General features: G+C 60.8%; 3 protein-coding genes across 6 annotated transcripts; 2 read left to right on the top strand and 1 right to left on the bottom strand.

Annotated features, from left to right (window-relative positions):
- Positions 1–88: 88 nt before the first annotated feature.
- BRICD5 (BRICHOS domain containing 5) lies at positions 89–5,589 on the top strand. Its single transcript, XM_079321222.1, has 6 exons — positions 89–1,014; positions 2,381–2,515; positions 2,903–3,055; positions 3,223–3,330; positions 4,143–4,296; positions 5,220–5,589. Exons 1-6 carry the CDS (start codon positions 856–858, stop codon positions 5,312–5,314), a joined length of 804 nt encoding a protein of 267 aa, XP_079177348.1. The 5' UTR covers positions 89–855; the 3' UTR covers positions 5,315–5,589.
- Positions 5,590–5,727: 138 nt separating this feature from the next.
- Positions 5,728–9,960, bottom strand: MLST8 (MTOR associated protein, LST8 homolog). The gene is made up of 8 exons (XM_079321221.1): positions 9,649–9,960; positions 9,504–9,555; positions 9,271–9,433; positions 9,118–9,193; positions 7,245–7,397; positions 7,043–7,167; positions 6,433–6,596; positions 5,728–6,225 (listed from the first exon to the last, which is right to left on the bottom strand). Exons 1-8 carry the CDS (start codon positions 9,775–9,777, stop codon positions 6,107–6,109), a joined length of 981 nt encoding a protein of 326 aa, XP_079177347.1. The 5' UTR covers positions 9,778–9,960; the 3' UTR covers positions 5,728–6,106.
- A 791-nt stretch (positions 9,961–10,751) lies between these two features.
- On the top strand, positions 10,752–17,058 carry LOC306809390 (hexosaminidase D-like; the record flags this gene model as incomplete). 4 transcript variants are annotated; one of them, XM_079320880.1, is made up of 15 exons in its annotated part: positions 10,752–10,848; positions 13,190–13,367; positions 13,577–13,682; positions 13,813–14,044; positions 14,147–14,256; positions 14,567–14,654; positions 14,735–14,899; positions 14,992–15,175; positions 15,373–15,444; positions 15,553–15,757; positions 15,848–15,930; positions 16,094–16,172; positions 16,320–16,421; positions 16,542–16,631; positions 16,726–17,058. In XM_079320880.1, 13 exons carry the CDS (start codon positions 13,588–13,590, stop codon positions 16,907–16,909), a joined length of 1,689 nt encoding a protein of 562 aa, XP_079177006.1. In that variant the 3' UTR covers positions 16,910–17,058. The 4 variants fall into 4 exon arrangements, with proteins under 4 accessions (XP_079177006.1, XP_079177005.1, XP_079177004.1 ...); XM_079320879.1 differs by lacking the exon at positions 10,752–10,848 and adding an exon at positions 11,634–11,772; XM_079320878.1 differs by lacking the exon at positions 10,752–10,848 and having other exon boundaries at positions 13,190–13,489.
- Between the last annotated feature and the right edge of the window lie 1,698 nt (positions 17,059–18,756).

Genomic DNA, 18,756 nt, shown 5'->3' with positions numbered 1-18,756 from the left:
TTTGGTGCAGCTGTGCACTGGGAATCCTGGGAGTCAGGGATGCAGTTTGGGAAAGGACCTCAAAAACCCATCCAGGCCAACCCCAACAGCTTCCACTGTCCCAGGCTGCTCCAAGCCCTGTCCAGCCTGGCCTTGGACACTTCAGGGATCCAGGGGCAGCCACAGCTCCTCTGGGCACCCTGTGCCAGGGCCTCCCCACCCTCACAGGGAAGTTTCTTTCCAACATCTAATCCAACCCTCTGGTAGTGAAGCCATTCCCCTTTGTCCTGCCCATGCCCTTGGCCAAAGTCCCTCTCCTCCTTTCCTGGGGCTCCCTTTGCCCAGGTTGTTCAGCCCTGGGCTGTGCTTGATAGGAAAATGTCCAAAACCTGCGTTTTCCCTGGATAGACATCACATGCAGGAATTCTTAGCTTTTCCTTGTCTCCAGCCCTGTGTGTCTGGCTGGCAAGTCTGGAACATTTGGGGGGCTCCTGGACTGCTCAGGATCTGAGTGCTCAGGGAATGCTGCTCCTACTGGAGTTTTTCAGGACAGGGCACAGGTGTCCCAGCCCAGGCTTGGGACAGCAGGATCAATACCTGGCTCCAGCCCACAGAGCTCCGGCAGCACCAAATTCCTGTTGAAATGTGGGAATTGCTGCTGCCACAAGGGCAGGCTGCCACTGTCCTCTGGTCATTTGATCTCTCAAAGAGCCTCACCTGGGCCCGTGCTGGCACACAAAGGCCCCAATTGTGGCTCCTGCCCATCCCTGGGGTGAGCAGGAAGAGCCGTGCCGGGCACTGACAGCAGCGCTCAGCTCCTGCTCCAGCCTCAGGTTCCCCCTCCTGCAGCCCCGTGGCTGTGAGGGACAGGTATTTATGTCCCACAGACACACACTGAGCTTTCCCAGGTGTGCCTGGAGCCGGGATCATGCCCAGTCTGTGCATGGGCAGGAGGCAGAGCAGCAGCAGCAGCCAGGTCCTTGCCTGAAGTGGAGGATGGAAGGAGGGGACAGTGCCAGCCATGCTGCCCCTGCAGTGAGTATTCCCTATTCCTGCAGTGATATTCCCTATTCCTGCATTGTTATTCCCTATTCCTGCAGTGATATTCCCTATTCCTGCAGTGATATTCCCTGTTCCTGCATTGTTATTCCCTATTCCTGCATTGTTATTCCCTATTCCTGCAGTGATATTCCCTGTTCCTGCATTGTTATTCCCTATTCCTGCAGTGATATTCCCTATTCCTGCAGTGATATTCCCTGTTCCAGCAGCTCCTGGGCAAAGGCTGCCTCTGTCCTTCCTCTGGGACTTGACTTTGGACAAGGGTGTGACAGGACAAGGGGAATGACTTCCCACTGCCAGAGGGCAGGGATAGATGGGATACAGGGAAGGAATTCCAGGCTGGGAGGGTGGGCAGGCCCTGGCACAGGTACCCAGAGAAGCTGTGGCTGCCCCTGGATCCCTGGAAGTGTCCAAGGCAGGCTGGACAGGGCTTGGAGCAAGGACAGTGGAAGGAGCTGCTGGAGTTCTTTATCTTCACCTTTCCTAGCAGAGAGAATTCCACTAATTATTGAAAACCTGCCAGTTACTGCAGGGCTGGGGCTCTGTTCTGCTGGAATTTATAGGATTTCAGATATGTGCAATTTTTCTCACTGCTTTTCTGGGGCAATGATCTGGAAGTTCCCTGTTTCCAATAAAGATTCGTAGCTATCCCAAGGCTGGATGAGCCCATCCTCATGCAGCTGGAGCACATGTAATTCTGGGCATGGATTGAATTTCTCTGTCCTTCAGAGGATTGAGAAACAGGTTATTTTTTAAATGTGGACTGTATTAGAGATTACTGAAAGCACATTTTCTGCTTTGTAAAAATCCTATTATGTGCCATGAATTTAAATTTAATTGCTTCAATGTAAGAATTAAAGTAAATTAACAGAGCAAATAGAAATGTCACAGCACTGCCAAGCTCTTATCCTTGGTCTCATGGAGAACAATTTAGCAAGAGAATCCAGCATAGCCAAGCACAGGCAGAGGAACAGCAGCAGGGTCACTCCACTCGGGGTCTGATTCCAATGCTGATGGTCCCGCTGGGGATTTCTGCTGCAAACCAAAATAATTTAATTTGTTGTTCTCTGTGTCTGGAAAGCTGCTGCTCCAGCCCTGCCCTGGGGGCTATGCAGCTTTCCTGGCTGTGGCAGTGCTGGTAACCAGGATGCTGGATCTGGAATTCCAGTGCTGTGGGATAAAGGCTCTGTTATTCCAGGTGCTGCAATGGTTTGGCAGCTCTGCACTCCAACCAGTTTGCACAAGGATTTGTGTCATGAGCTGGAAGCATGTTTGATGAAGAAGAATTGGCAGAAGAGCCGATTTTAACTCCTGTTCCTCCCTCTTTTACCCTGGCTCCCAGGACAGGAGGGCCACAGCACACTTCCCAGCTCCCTCCAGGACCTTCTGGATCATCTTGTCCGTTGCCTTGTTGTTTTTTGCAGTTGTTGGTGTCATTGTTGTGGGGGTTCTCAGCTTCTCCCCCAGCTCTGCTCAGGTAAGGGATCCTGATCTGGGCAGGAAGCCTCCTCCTGCCTGCAGCCCTGAGCTGTGTGGGAAGCAGTTCCCAGGAGGGATGGTTGGGCTGGATCAGTCCTGGACAATGCAGGAAGGTGCAGACAGGGCAGGGAGGTGGCAGAGGCTGGGAGTCCCCTGTCCCTTTCCTCCAGCACCTGCTGCCTTTGGCATGAGGGACTCTGGGGGTGAGGATGGAGTCATGGATCATCATTCCCTTGGGTCAGAGCCTCCTCCTCTCCATTGCTGAATCAGACAAGGAGCAGGGGCCAGCACAGGGCCAGCTGGGGATGCTGTTGGTGGGAGATGCTGCACACGCAAGCACGGAGCAGCTGATGGTGGGTGCTGCCCTCCCACTCCTTGTGCCCAGGCTGGCTCCCAGCTCATCAGAGTGACACTCCAGGGCCAGCAGGACCTGCTGAGGAACCAGACAGCCGTGGTGGACAAGGCCAGGAGCACCATCACCTACTACATCACCTCACAGAGCAACCTGAGCACCGTGGTGCTGTACGACAGCAGGAACGTGAGTGCTGGGCATCGCTGCCTCCTCAGCCCTGTCTGCTGCCTCTCCCTGCACCTTTAGTCCTGAAACACGGAGCAGGGCAAAGGAGAATGTCCATTGCAGGGGTTTCCTGGGACAGGGGTGGGTGTGTGCTGCCTGCTCCACATCAGGGGCACGTCTGTCCACAGGGCTACGTGTGCTACAAGCCGCTGGAGCAGCGAGCCTGCTACCTGAGGAGGATGGAGCCCTGGGACCTGCAGACCCTGCAGATGCCTCTCAACTCCTCTGAGCACAGCGTGAGCAGCTGCTGCAGCATTCCTGGGATAGCTAGGGGATGGACTGAGCTTTGCATAGTTGCTGGATGTTCCTCATGTGGATTTGCAGCGGTCTCTCCACCCCAAACTGAGGGGAGCAGTGGCAGCCCCTGTTCTGAGGGATTCACTGCTCCCAGGAGCAGAGCTGTGCCCCCAGGCTGGGCTCTGAGCCAGCTCTGAGCAGCAGCTCCTGGGTTTATCCATACTCTGACTCCTGTGGGAAGCAGCTGAGCTGCAGGCTGGAGCAGGGGGATGTGTCCCATGGAGGTGAATAGCAGGGCTCCTGCAGGAGCTGCTCCCACTGGATTCTGTTACCTGCTCAAAAATCTGGGGGAGGAAAAACAAAGGGGGTTTGTTACCAACTCCCAGGGAAGAAAGTTGGAGGCAGTCATGTATAGGGACCCTCAGAACAAAATGCCAGTGGATACCTGGGCAGGGGCAGATTCCATTTCCAGAGGACAGAAAGCCCCATTTTTCTGTGCCCCTGCCATCTGCTATCCATTTCCTCAATGGCTCCTTGGTCCTCACCTTACTCCCAGAGAAGTGTAGGAACATAGGCTCACAAAGGGGATGCAGGGAAGCACCTGCCCAGCCCTGAGGCTCCTAAATGGAAGTAAAACTTGGTAGTGCTGGGGTTGCCAGCAGCCCAGAGACAGAAAATGCAGCCTCACTCTGGGAGCTGAGACAGCTGGCAGGAGAAACCTGCTGGGGTACAGAGCATTCCTGGGGTGTCCTGGGAGCCACAGTAGGGCCAAAGTGCCTTGGGAGGAACTAATAGGGACATTTCTTTTCAGACTGAGCAGCTGCTGCAGCACAACAACCAGACCAAGTTCTACCGGGAGTTCCTGGGCATTGTGGCAGGGGAGCAGGTGGAGCCCAGGGGCCTGGGGGAGGCTGTGCAGACCCTGTGTGAGCACACACCCATCCTCTGGGTGCAGAGAGGGCAGGGTAAGTGGGGCAGCTCCCTCAGCAGGGGAAGCAAGAGCTTTTCTAGCACCTCTAAGAGGATCAGGCTCTGCTGCACAACAGCTGGTGCATCCCAGGACAGGCTGCCAAGGCCCAGGACAGGGATTGGTGACCTCTAGTGCAAAATCAGACCATTGTTCACCATCCCAGAGTGTTGGCTGTACCCACACCATCGTGAGCCATGGCACTGGGATGGGCCCTGAGCCTCTGCACCAGCCAGCACACAGAGCTGTCCCCTGAGACACCACTGGTTAATCCCTGTCACCTTCATCCTCAGCCTAAGCAGCCTGCTGAGCTGTCAGCCTGCTGTCTCACTGCAGCTTTAATAAGAGGTCATTCCCTGAGGCTTTCCCCTTGCTCAGCTCCCTGGGGACCCTGCAGCTGCAGGACCAAAGCATCCCTGGGGACCCTGCAGCTGCAGGACCAAAGCATCCCTGGGGATCCTGCAGCTGCAGGACCAAAGCATCCCTGGGGATTCTGCAGCTGCAGGACCAAAGCATCCCTGGGGATCCTGCAGCTGCAGGACCAAAGCATCCCTGGGGATCCTGCAGCTGCAGGACCAAAGCATCCCTGGGGATCCTGCAGCTGCAGGACCAAAGCATCCCTGGGGATTCTGCAGCTGCAGGACCAAAGCATCCCTGGGGATCCTGCAGCTGCAGGACCAAAGCATCCCTGGGGACCCTGCAGCTGCAGGACCAAAGCATCCCTGGGGTCCCTGCAGCTGCAGGACCAAAGCATCCCTGGGGATTGTGCAGCTGCAGGACCAAAGCATCCCTGGGGTCCCTGCAGCTGCAGGACCAAAGCATCCCTGGGGATCCTGCAGCTGCAGGACCAAAGCATCCCTGGGGACCCTGCAGCTGCAGGACCAAAGCACTGCTCTCACTGCTGTCCTTGCTCGTTGGCAGGCCCGGGGAGGCAGCGCCTCATCTACCTGTGCATTGACATCTGCTTCCCCAGCAACATCTGTGTGTCCATCTGCTTCTACTACCTGCCTGAGTAAGTGCTGCAGCCATGGCCGCCCTCTCTGCCCTCACACTTGAACTGGATTCCTGAAAAGCCTCTGACTTCCACGAGGAAGGGAACACCTACAGCATCCCCAGAGCTTCCTGCTGATTCTGTGCTGCAGGTCAGGAGAGTTTAGAGAAACAGGATGAGGAGAGTTTAGAGAAACAGGAGGGCTCTGCTCAGCACTGACACTGCAGCTCTGCTCCAGGGCTGCACCTTGTCCGTAGGAATTAGGAGAGCCAGGCCTAGAGGAATCTCAAGAAGCAGCTGGAGTTTTGGGGCTCCAGGTTCTGTTCAATACAAGGTGGTTGCTGTTATATCTGGGGGGTAGTTGGCTTTAGGAGAGCAGCTCTCCAAGTCACTCTGTGAAACATTTTGAATAAAGGGATTGCAAACTGAGACAAGAGCTGCTTCTCCTCTTTGCTCAGCCTCTCCCATCTCTTACAAAGGCTGACTTTTATTTTTTTCCCACTCTGGGGTACAAGAACATCCAAAGCTGTCAGCAGTCGATGCCCCAGGGATTCCTGCAGCTGAACTGTACCTGTGTCCCTGCAGTGGGGTTGTGCTTCCCTCTCCCATTCCCACTCTCAGAGGCCACACACGTTTCAGCAATGTCCTGCCTGCAGCTGAAGCCTGCTCTCACTCCAGGCAGCTGCAGCTGCTCCTGTCAGAGCCCCAGCCCTCTCCATGTGGGAGGGGAGGGGTACAGTGCATGTCCCAGGCTCTGGAGAGGGTCTGGCAAGGCAAGGGGAAACAAGCAGAGGTCCTGTCCTTGCACACGTGCCCGTTATCCCAACACACTGTCATTGAAGGCCAGGCAGACCACGGCTTTCTGGTGGCCACTGTATTCCCTCTTGATCTCTCCTGTCTCCACACACCACAGTCTGGCCAGGTTATCAGAGGAGGCTGGAACAGAGTGAAAAGAAGAGTGGGATATACATTAACTTTTAAGTTTCTTTTTTACTATTATTTACTATTATTATTTTCTCTTGCTTCATTCAGCCATCCTTAGGGCTGGTGATGACCAGCAAGGCAGAGCAGCTCAGTGCATTTCTCTGTATATGGAGTTTAATAGTTTTGGAGATCAGTGAGTGTGGAAATGTGCTGCCTCACCTGTGACAATGTACTGGGAGTCTCCAGAGAAGGCACAGTCCCACATCCAGCCCCGGGATGTCTCCCCAGGGTTGTTGCTCTTAATGCTCAGCTCTGTCATCAGGGAGAAGTTTGAAGTCCTCCAGATCTTGCACGTCTGATCTGCAGAACAGGTGGCCAAGAGCCTGGAAGGAGATATGTGAGGCAACCTCATCAGTCACTGTCCCCCCGTGGGCCTCTGGTTACCACAGACCTGGGCCAGGGCCAGTGATGGCCTGGAGACCTGCTCCCATTGCAATCAGATCTCCTTACACCTGCACTGTCTGATTTAGGAGATTCCAGCTGAACAGACTCTGGTGAAGGAGCTCACACTGTAGCAGTTGGATCCCAGCTGTAGAACAGCTCATGGCTGTAAACCTTGCTGAGCTCAGGGAGCTCAGTGGGACACACACCCCTGACAGCAACCCCATGGTGCCACATTCCCTGCCTCCCACCCTGCTCCTCCCTGGGGACCTGCCGTGTGGACCCACCAACAGCCACAGCTGGGGCACAGCTGGGGCACAGCTGGGGCACAGCTGGGCCCTGCCTCCCCTGTTTGCCCTAGGAGGGAGGTGAGGGGCTCCACACTCACGTGGAGTCGGGGCTGAACTTGCACTGCAGGGCGTAGCGGTTGTGTGCCGGGATCTTGGTCTTGGGGATCAGCTGTGTCACCTCCTCACCGATCCCACCCGTCAGGTTCCACACGTAGCAGTTTCCCTGCAGAGACACAGGGGCTCTGTGTCCAGGCTGGGTCCCCACCCAAGCCCAGCCCAGCCCCCCCAAGCAGGGCTCACCGAGCTGTTCACAGCTGCCATGTAACTGGCGTCGGGGTCGATGTGCACCGAGTTCACCGACACCTCGGGCTCGGGGATCAGCTGCTCGTTGTGGTCAGTCTTCAGGTCCCAGATGTGGATGGCCCCACTCTGGTCACCCACAATCAGCTCTGCCTGCAGGGACACACGGCCTGGAGCTGGCACTACTGCAGCCCTGCTCTGGGTTTAAGGATCAAGGTCCTGTCCTGCCTCTCTCCCCAGCTCAGGGCTGGTTCACACCCTGGCTGTCCCAGCTGACACCCGTGACACTCTGCAAAAGGCTGTTTCCCTCCCCAGAAGGGTTTGCTGTTTTGCTGAAGCCCAGAGCAAACAGAGCTGTCCCAGTTCCAGGGCTGTGGCACAGCTACAGCTCCACAGGAGCCAAGTGGTTTTCAGCACGTCTGAGAGGCAGCATTAAAGGGAACATTGGCCACTGAACAACTGAAGCACTCAAGGGAGCAGATACCTGAAAAAACACAAGTTGAAGTGGGTTTTTCTCTCTCTCTCCCCTTCTCAGAGGAAGGACAAGAGCCAAGGGCAGGAGTCCTGGCTCTCATCCCATGCTCAGAGCAGACAATGCTGGCATGTCTCCACTCAAATCAGGCCTTTATCGACAGCCCTGCGCTGGCCACAATTTTAGCAGAATCCCTAGAGGAGATCAGGTCATCAGGCACAGCTAATCCTGTCCCTGGGAGCAGAGGCTGGTCCTGAGGAGACAAACACCACTCAATGCATTTATCTGACTGCACAGAAGTCTCTTCTGGTCTCCTCAACCCTCAGCCCCCTCTCAGCAGCTGTAAATGCTGAGTCCAGAGTTTTCATGGCTTTACTCAGACCATGGGGAATCTCTGGATAATGGGATCAGCATCTCTGCAGAGGGAACTGCAGAGCCATAGAACTATCCAAACAAATGCTGCCATCTTTGGTCTAATTAACCACCTTCTGCTCACAAAGCAATGCTCTGCACCTCAGCAGCATCTCGGTCAGGGATTATTTCCCCATCTAAGAACTATGTTCAGCAATATTCATCTAACATAACACACTCCCACAGCACTGACACTACAAAAGCATTTAGACAGTCTGCTCCAAATAACCCATCTCAAATTTAGTCTGAAGTTCCTGATTTGCAAAATCAAACCTTTGCCACATGAAAAACATTTCCATTACTCAGGACTTTACAGAGGTTTGCACGACCCTGTCTGCAGGCAAAACCACAGCCCTGCAAGCCCAGCTCAGCCCAGCTAGGCCATTAACACTGATTGATCCCTATTGATTTTCCTGCTCCTGCTCCCTTCAGCCTCTTCAAGAGTCCCCACACTTCCTCTGCTCAGCAACAGCTGCTGAACCCACTGGTGAACATCAACCAAACCTGACCTGAAGGGAATCACGGCCAAAGGCCCAAGGATGCTTTTCCTTGTGGCAGTGGTGTCACCCTCAAGCTTCCCAGCTGCCCCCACTCTTCCAGCTTTGCTCCCATCACATTCCCAGGGATGTTCAGGAGCAGAGCCCCATCCAAGGGTGAGTTTCCTCCAATAGGGTGAGCACAGTGCAGCCCATGTGCTGTCCCTTTGCAACAGCCACCAGGTGATCAGCACAAACACATCCTGTGAAGCCCCCAAGCCATGTCCTGTTGTACCCCATCTTCTGCTGGGACATCTCTGCAGCCCCTCATGTTTACCCAGAGGAACCACAGGAACAGGGTGCCCAGAGAAGCTGTGGCTACCCCTTGGATCCCTGGAAGTGTCCAAGACCAGGCTGGATGGGGCTTAGAGCATCCTGGGATAGTGGAAGGTGTCCATGGCAGGGAGTGGAATGGGATGAGCTTGAAGCTGTTCCACAGGAAGGGAAGCCTCACCTGGTTGGGGTGCAGGCAGACGCAGTTGATGGGAGCGTTCACCTGGAAAATGCGCTGGCACTGCAGGTTCCGGGACCTGTGACAGAGCAAGGGAGGAGCGCTCAGGGCTGTGACATCGGCCGCACAGCCCGGGGGGAACCCCCCGGTGCCCACCTGAGGTCCCAGATGCGGGCCATGCAATCCTCCCCGCCCGTGTACATCCAGCGCCCGTCCTCGTGGAACCCCACCGAGGTGATGTTCTTGCTCACGCCGTCGTAGTTGATGACGGGGTTGGGGTTGTTGGAGTTGAGGTCGTACATGCGGATGTGCTGGTACCCTGCGAGCACCGGGCAGCGGCTGAGCACCGGCGCGGTGCCCGGAGTGCCCGGCGGGGCAGCAGCGCTCACCTGCGGCCGCGATCATGCTCCGGTCCGGGGTGATCTCCAGCGCGTTCACCTGCTGCGGGCGCCGTTAAGGTCGGTACGGAGCCAGCAGCGGGGCCCGAACGCGGGAGCGGCCCCAGCGGCCGGGGCGGCGGCGAAGGAAGGATACGGAGTCCTGGTGCTGCACCGTGCGGGTGCAGATGCCGCTGTGCGCCTGCCAGAACCGCACCGTGTGGTCGTAGCCGGCCGTGGCCAGGATGACCGGGTCGCTGCCCACCGTGCCCTGAGCCGCGTTCATGGTGCCGCCGCTCCCGGAGCCGCCGCGCCCCGCCCGCGTTCCGGGGACTCCCCAAAGCCTGCAGAGTCTCTCTCACGCCGCGGGGTCTCGGCCCGGCCCGCGGGTCTGCCTCACCCCGTGTCCCCCCGCTCCCAGCCCCGCTCCCGGTTCCCGCTCCCGCCCCCCTCACGTTCCCGGCTCTGCGCGTGCGCGCGGTGCCCCCCGAGCGCGCAGCCGCTCCGCTCCGCGTCCGGCGGGAGTGCGCATGCGCGGCAGCGCGAACGGACCATGGCCATGGTGTGGGGAAAGCGACGGGCGAGACCATGGCGGGCGGGGGGGGGGAGAGCGCGTTCGCAGCGGTGCTACCAGGGGGCGCAGTGCTGGACACGGGACAGGGGACAGGGGACAGGGGACAGGGGACATGGGACATGGGACAGGGGACAGGGGACAGGGGACATGGGACGTGAGACACGGGACATGGGATGTGAGACACGGGACATGAGACACGGAACATGGGATATAGGATATGGGATACGGGACACGGGACACGGGATATGGGACACGGGATATGGGACATGGGACATGGGACACACACTAAGCACACGCTGAGCACAGGACGTGGGACACGGGACACACACCGGGCACCGGGCACAGAGCACACACCGGGCATCTCTAGGTGGGGGCGGGCACTGGGCACATACCAAGCCTGAACGGGCACTGGGAAGCGACACCGGGCACGCACCGGGCACGGCGGAGCCGCCCCAGAAGCCGCCCCAGGAGCAGCCCCTTGTGCCGGTGCCGCCCGGGGCAGGGCGGACGGCGGCTCCGCGCTGTGCCGGTGCCCGCCGCCTTGCGCAAGTGGCACCGGGGCGCTGGGCACGGTGCCCGCTGTGCGCCGCGGGTGGCGGGGCCGGTGCCTCCCTCCTCACTTGCCGCACCGGCGGGCACCGGGCCCTTTAAGAGCGGCGGCGGCGGCCGTGCCTGTGCCCGTGCCCGCGCCCGCGCCCGTGCCCGCGCCCGCGCCCGTGCCCGCGCCCGTGCCCGCGCCCGCTCCCGCTCCCGGCGGTGCCCGCGGCCGCCCCGCACCTGCCGGTAAGGGCCGGGGTAGCGTGGGATGCTCGGGCCGGGGGATGCCGGCGCCGCGCAGGGATGGCCGGTGCCGCGGTAGGGAGCGGTGCCGGAAGGATGCGGGGGGATGCTCGGAGGGATGCAGGGCCGCGGTGCCGCAGGGAAGCCCGGGGAGGATGCAGGGATGCTCGGAAGGATTGAGGGATGCTCGGGAGGTCGCAGGTGTGCCCGGAGCCGCAGGGATGCCAAGCAGAGCCTGGAGGGTGCCGTGGAGCACGGGAATGCCAAAGGGATGTCCTTGGTGTGGGGCGTTTTGGGGTGTGCCGGGTTTGCGGGCGTGGGTGGTGCCCCGCAGCACAGAGGGATGAGTGGGCTGTGGGAAGGGTCCCTTGCCCCCAGGGGCTGCTCCATGTGTGCTCCAGTACCCCGGGAGGGAACGGGATGGGACAGGGACCTGTTCTGCCCAGGGATGAGGGAATAGCCTCGTCCTGCTGCCATGGGGCTGTAGCCCCTCAGGGAGCCTGCAACCTCCCCGGCTGTGGGGCTGCAGCTCTGTGTGCTCTGGCCAGGGGCAGCCCATCCTGGGGGTGGCACAGGCTGGCAGCAGGGGACGGTGGTGGCCAGGCTGGCCGTGGAATGCTCTGGAAGCACGTGAGCGCGTGCACGTGTGTGTGAGCGCGCACTCGAAGCGCGCCCGGAGCAGCGTCGTTCCCGTGGCTGCGCTGCCGGTTGTGCCGGGGCGCGGGGGATTGGCATGGAAACAGTGCCGGGGAGCACCGGAGCGGAGCTGCGGCAGCCGAAACTGTCGCTGGCACTCCGTGGAACGCAGTGGCACCTGCCAGCCCCAGGACACTCGGCTCCCTCCTCTCCCCCACCACGGCCCTGCCATCTCCAGGCTCAGGTTCGGGTTTGTTTGCTTCCATCCTCCTCTCCTCGAGGCTCTGGAAGGTAAGCGGGGAGCTGGGCTGGGTGCAGGGGGCTGGCAGTGGGTTTTCCGAGGCTGCGGCCCCTCCTCGCCCCGCCGCCGGTGGAAGGGTGAGTCAGCCCGGCCGCTTGTGCGGAGCCGCGGGCACCTCCGAGCCTCCCGGGGCCGTGCCAGCGCCGTCCCACACAAGATGTGACGTTAATAAACACGAGGTGCAGGGTTAGAGGGGCGACATCCATCAGCTGAGCCTTGGCTGCCCAGGGATGTCCCCGTGGCGCAGGGAGGTGGCCCCTGGTTGCCCCTTGGGACTCCCCCCGCTGCACCCATCCCGCCTGCCCTCGCCCTGGCTGTGCCCGGGAGCTCCAGCCCTGGGAACCTGCCCTATTTAAATAAGATAACGTGCATTAAAAACACCGAATCCTGGCGAGCTGACAGCGTCTGTCTAAATATTTATCCCTGTTCCGATCAGGCGCTGTGTTCCCATGACAGCGCCATTAGCACTTGACATATTTATGGCCTTCCTGGGTGCCGGGCTCCCCATGCTGCGTGCCCCGGAGCCACTGACCCCCCTTCTGTGTCCCCTCTGAACGCCCAGTGGTGACCCCTGGGCTGGCAGCCATCTCCAGCCTGGCACAGGGCTGTGCTGGAGCTGCCAGGAATATCCCGAGCTGGACAACAGGGAGCGGGTACCACATTTGTCCCCCGCAGCACAGCAGCTGCAATGCCACGAGGTACCTTGTCCATGCAGGGAAGAAGCGTGGGGAACACCCTGCCCCCCAAAAACCAGCTCCTGCTCCTCCTCCTGCCCATGGGCACCGAGGGACTGGGTACCTGCGGGCACCGGGATGGAACGGGGATGCTCCAGCTCCCTCCTGCACATCGCTGTGCTGCCCTGGCCTTGCTGGGGCTTTGTGCTCTGGGCACAGCCCGTCGTGCTGCCCAGGGGGGTCCCGGGCACTGCAGCCCCTGCACCCCTTGGCAGTGTCAGGAGGGATTAGGGCTGTGTCTGGAAAAGGGCTCACTCGGAGCCCGAGGCTCAGCGCGGCTCTCCCCGGTGCCACCGCTCTGGCAACACAAACAAAACGCTCGCGATCAGCTGAGCCGCTTGGGCACCCGCAGCTGCCAAAATCTGCTTTTCACTTCCCCGATCTGCCGGTGCTGAATTTAACCCTGAGCTCGGGTGTGTTTGGGTGGCAGCTCACCAGAAGTGCTGCACCAGGGCTGCGCTGCCCTGCCCGGGCCTCACCGTACACACCAGAACCGGATAACCGGGAGAAAGAAAGGGCAGGAGTGTGGCTCCCTGGAGGATCTGCGGGTGCCAAGGGGGTCCGGCTGCCACCCTCACCCTGCCAGTGCTGTGGCTGTGCCAGTGCCATCCCCGGAGCATCCCGGTGCTGGCATGTGCCTGGGTGGCTCCCAGCACCTCTTCCCTATCCACAGGGATGCACCGTGATGCCAGCCCATCCAGCCGCCCTGTGACACGGCCCCTGGCTCGGGAGTGACCCGCGGTGGGGACCGGCTCTGCAGCCACCGCCCTGTTTGCTCCGGCCCCGGCCTCACCCGCGCAGGCAGAGGGAGAGGTGGAGCTGGCCGCTGGCCCCACGCTGGGGCACACGAGGTAGGAGGGACACGGGGCACTGCCACGCACGTCCCCGATGGGCACCAGGCTGGCCACAGCGGCTGCCCCCATGTCGCCTGTCTCTGGGTCTCGTGCTGCCCTGGGCAGGGGAGCAGGGCACGGTAGGTGGGAGTGGCTGGGCTCAGCTGTGGTTGGGGTCCCTCTGGCCACTGCTGGCCAAGGTGTAGCATACCCGTGTGTATCCCCAGAGATCCCAGACATGGCCTTCCAGCGGAGCCACCGGCTGAACCTGCTGCGCCTCGTCGTGCTGCTCCTCGTGGCCTTGGCTGGCATCAAGTTCCTATTCCGTGACAGGTGAGGTGACCCCAGTGGAGTCGGGGTCTGTGGCACCCCCTGGGCTGTGCTTCTGTGGTGCCTGGTGCTGGGGGCAGCTGGTGTCCCCATAACCCAATGGACACCCCCACCCCTGCTCCATTCCCTGCAGCTTTACCCTGGAGCTGCACAAGCACGTCAACAAGGACAGCGGATTCTGGGGGGACACAGGTGACATTGTCCAGGACATCATCCCCCAGAGCCAGATTCTGGAGGTCCCTGCAGCAAAGATCATTGCCCTGAAGCAAAAGCAGCAAGTCCCCAGGGATGTCAGTGCCACCGAGATGAGGCTGGTCCACCTGGACCTCAAGGGAGCTGCGCCCAGAGTCTCCTACCTGGAACAGGTGAGGATGGCCAGGGGCAGGGAGGGGATGGCACTGACAGGGCCCTGCTGACACCTGGACTGTGCCATCCCCACCGCTGAGCCCACCCTGCCCACTCTGCAGGTGTTCCCCCTGCTGTCCCAGCTGGGAGCCAATGGCATCCTCATGGAGTACGAGGACATGTTCCCCTTCAAAGGGGAGCTGGAAATCCTCAGGTCCCCCTACGCTTACAGGTGAGCAGGGCTCACACAGAGCTGTGTGTCCAGCTGGCTGTGGGGCTTGTGGCCTCCACAGGTCCCAGTGTGCCAGGGGCTGGGTGTGACCCACCTGGCCCTGTGCCCACGATAACCACGGTCAGAGTGCCAGGCTGTGCTGCTGGGCAGACCAGCTTCCTGCCTTGACACATCAATGTTTGTGCCCCTCAGTAAAGTGCACACATGTGTGGGGCCATGTGGGCAGAGTGCCAGAGGAGGGGGGAGGAGAGCAAAGTGTCCCCATGCTCTGCCCTGGCATTCCCTGCTGAGCCTGTCCCTGCCCTCCCAGTGAGGAGGACATCGAGCGGATCCAGCAGCTGGCGGAGCAACACAAGCTGGAGGTGGTTCCCCTGGTGCAGACCTTTGGCCACGTGGAGGTAGAGGCTCCCAGTCCTGCTGCCCATCCCAGATCACAGGGGTTCACCCTGGACACCCCTCTGATGGTTCCTCCCCGCAGTTCATCCTCAAGCACGAGAAGTACCAGCACCTGCGGGAGGTCGAGCGCTTCCCCAACAGCTTCAACCCCCATGTCCCCGACACCCTGGCCCTGCTCAAGAGCATCCTGTCCCAGGTGATCGAGAAGCACCGCCGCTCCACCTGGATCCACATCGGCGCAGATGAGGTGGGCAGGGGCTGTGCAGGGTCCCCAACCCTCACGCCAGGCACTGGGGGTGCTCCCAGGGCTGCTGAGCATCTCCCTTCCCCCAAGTCCAGGTTTTCCATCTCGGGGAGGGGATGGACTCCAAGAACTGGATGAGCCACAACAAGGGCGATGTGGGAACCATGTACCTGAAGCACATCAAGGAGGTTCTGGGCTTCCTCACGGCGCAGTACTGGGGGCTGCGGGTGCTCATGTGGGACGACATGCTGAGGAAGATCAGCGTGGGAGCCCTGCGGGGTGAGGGGACAGGGACAGCTGTGGTGGCACCTGTGCCAGGCTCCTCAGCAGCACCCACCCTGTGTCCACCCTGGCAGGCATTGCTCCCAGTTCCAGCGGGAGCCCATGCCTTGCCCTGTGGGTCTCAGGGAAGCACGAGGAGCCCGTGGCTCCCTCCTGCTGCTGGCACCAATGTCCCCTCGCTGCTGTCCCCACAGAGTCCGGGATAGCAAAGCACGTCTCGCCCGTGGTGTGGTTCTACGCGCCCGACTTCGAGGCTGAGCAGATCGGTAAGGTGACATGCCATGCTCCTGGGGGTGGTGGGGGGACCCCTCCCCGAGCCCCCCGCAGCCCCCTGGGGACAGTGACACCGGTGGCTCGCACCTGTCCCGCTGCAGTGCCGTTCCTCACCAAGTACGTGGAGAGCGGCTTTGAGGCGGTTTGGTTCGCCAGCGCCTTCAAGGGCACCACAGGGCCGGCACAGGCCTGGACCCCGCTGAGCTACCACCTGAAAAACCACCTGAGCTGGCTGAAGGTGATGCAGGCCGTGCCACGTCTGGCCCCGCTGCGCTTGCAGGGCATTGTGCTCACCGGCTGGCAGAGGTGAGGGCTGGTGGCACCCCCCATGCCCTCCTGGTGCCCACAGAGCCGTGCTGGCACGGTGCAGAGGTGGTGGCTGTCCCTGTCCTGTAGGTATGATCACTACTCAGTGCTCTGCGAGCTGCTGCCAGTCAGCATCCCCTCGCTGGCCATCTGCCTGCAGACCCTGGTGAACGGTGAGTCCCCCAGCCCAGCTCTCACCTCCCACTGCCTGCCACACCTCATCCTGCTGGGAGGTGGGAGAGTTTCAGCTCACTCCATTTGAAGGTGTGGTGAAGCTGGGGTGAGCCTGATTGTGAGATTTCTCAAGTTCTTCTGTCCCTTTCCTTGCCCTCTCAGGGGGCTTCACAGAAGAGGCAAAGAGGAAAGTCCTGGATGTGCTGGGCTTGGAGAGCGTGCAGCTGGAGCAGAGCACCTGGTGCGTGGCACGTGGTGGGGGCAGTTGCATCATAAGGGATGCACTGGAGGGAAGTGGGGGCTTGGGCACTCAAATGCCCTGGTCCCAGACACAGCCCAGTGCACCCCACTGAATGGGGTTATCCTCACTTTCCCCTCCTCCTCCCAGCGAGGGCAGGGGAACATTCCCTGGGGTGGAGATCTACCACATGGTGGAGCAGGTGAATGGGCACCTGAAGGAGAGCATCCTTAAGGCACTGGAGGAGGAGAGGTAACAGGCTGGGGGAGCAGTGGGATTGGTGCCTCTGGCCAGGTTTTTCTATGGGAGGGACATGCACAGCTCCCCACCCTCGGTGGCCCCTGTGCCCCCAAGTCCCTCGTGCCTCTCCAGTGCCATCAAGGGCTGGTTCAGCCCCTACCATCGGAAGCGCCAGTTTGGGAACCCCCGCAACATGGAGAGCTTTGGCAGCAAAGTGCTGAAGTACGTGGGGTGCTGGGGGCTGGGAGGAGTCTGTGTGGGGCTGGGAGGGGTCCCGGGCTGGGAGGGAGCTGGACCCCTGCTCTCTCCCCTCCAGGCTCCACGATGACTGGGAGAGCTTTATCCGTGACCTGCATGCCCAGCTGGACAGGATCTACTTCCCTGACACAGTGGAGGAGTGGATGGAGGAGAACGTCAACCCCTACCTGGACCAGCTGCGGGACCTGGTGCGGGATTACCGGGCCATCATCCGCCTCAACGGCCGGCCCAAGGCCACCTAGGGGCTGCAGCCCCCGGCTCCTGCTGCCCCCTGGCTGGGCTTTGGGGGCACCGTTGTGTGTCTGTTTGTTGGTGACAGCGCTGCTGCTGCTGTTTGCACTGTACAGAGCCCTTGCACTCCCCCCTCTACAATAAAGTATTTTCGTATATACTGCTGCTTGCTAGGGGGGACATGGCTCTGCCCCTCCCTGTGCACGGAGAGGGAGCTGGGCTGGTGTGGAGGGCTGGGATCTATCCTGTGACAGCCCCTGGGCCTCTGCTCAGGCTCTGATGGAGCTGGAGGGGTTGGCAGCCACAGGGCAGAGTGTGACAGAGCTCTCGGGAACACTCGTGTGCCTCGTGCTGGCCTCGAGGGTGGCCTTGTCCTCTGTGGGCAGGATCCAGCTTGTGGCTGTTGTGTGCTGCATGCCCAGGGCTGGGGCTGGCATCTGGGACAGAGCAGAGACAGAGGGACATGCAGGGGCTTTGCCAGGCTCCCACCAGCACCCACTCCCCAACCCTGTGCGTGTTTTCAGTCTCTGTGAGTCCCTGGGAGGGGTGTGAGCACAGCGGTGGCTTCTTCAGCCTCCAAACTCTGCCTTCATCTCCTCCTTCTCTGTTTTTTCAGCACCAGGCCCCCTGTGCTCCCAGACCCCCCCTGCCCCCCGATGCAGGAGAGGCTCTGCTATGCTCCTTTCCCATCGGAAAGGCAGCTGTGCTGGGGGATCTCTGCGTGGGATGAGCCCTCCTGCTGCTGGGGCTGTCTCCAGTTCCCACAGTCGGGTTTCTATGTGCCTGGTGCCCACAGTGCCCATCCTAAACCCTCCGTGCCCCAGTCTCTGCCCGTTCCAGGTGCTGGTTTCGCTCGGCGTGTGCAGGGCAGGAACGGGGACATTTCACTGCACATTCTTCTCCTCTGCAAAGACCAACCCGACTTGGCAAGAGCCCGAGGGAGCCGCAGGAACGCCGAGCTGGAGCTCCTCCCGCAAAACCCGGCTGAGGAGGGGAGGAGGGACCCCACCGGCCCCACACCCTGGCGCTGCTGCCCCGTGTCGTGCCCCGGACACAGAGCTCCCGGTGCCCGGCGGGGCCATGGGGGCCCGAGCTGCCCCGTGCCGTGTCTGTGCCGAGTGTCTGAGTGTGGGGGCCCAGCAGGAGGGAACCGTGGGGCACAAAGGAACCTTTGTTGAGGCTCTTCGTTTGTGATCAGGTGGTGGCAGATGTGAAGGAAGCCCCCGACCCGTGCGGAGCGCCAGCCCCAGCCCCCAGCCCCGGGAGCCCGGCCGCGGCTCAGGGCCCCGTGCAGAGCCCGGCTGCGGGATTAGAGGGCAGATTAGACGGCGTTCCGTGCTGGCAACCCAAATGTCCTGGATTGGAAAGTGGGGGTGGGGAGAGGAGACGCACCCCGGCATCCCTGAGGGGGGGTCAGCCCGCAGATGGGGGCTGGGGGCTGTGCAGGGTCCCTTGGGCTCCAGCTCGGGGGGCACGGAGCAGCACGGGGCGAGCCGGGGGCATCAGGGCACAGCTGGGCTCCCTCCTCCACCTTCCCGCCTGCCATGGGCGCTCACACGGGGCTGCAGCTCCCGATCCCCTACACTGAACACACCGATGGCTGCACCCCTCAGTGCTCAGCGCTGTGGTGGCCAGCTGGCTACCAGCCTTCTGGCCCCATGTGCCCCAACCCCGGCTTGCTGGAGCCGGGACTCCAGGAGGCTTTTAGCTAGGAACTTGTCCGGGAGGGCCGAAATTTGGGTTGATTTCGTGCGAGTGATGTCCGTGCTCTGCCCTGATGGCACCGCGGGGACGTTAGCGCCTTGTCCATCACTGGCCCCATTTCCTATCGGGTGTCTCAGCTTCCTCAGCCCTCGGA

Source organism: Erithacus rubecula (genome assembly GCF_903797595.1).
Source record: "Erithacus rubecula genome assembly, chromosome: 17".
In the NCBI taxonomy this organism is placed as follows: domain Eukaryota; kingdom Metazoa; phylum Chordata; class Aves; order Passeriformes; family Muscicapidae; genus Erithacus; species Erithacus rubecula.
This window is presented reverse-complemented; position numbering and strand designations above follow the sequence as displayed.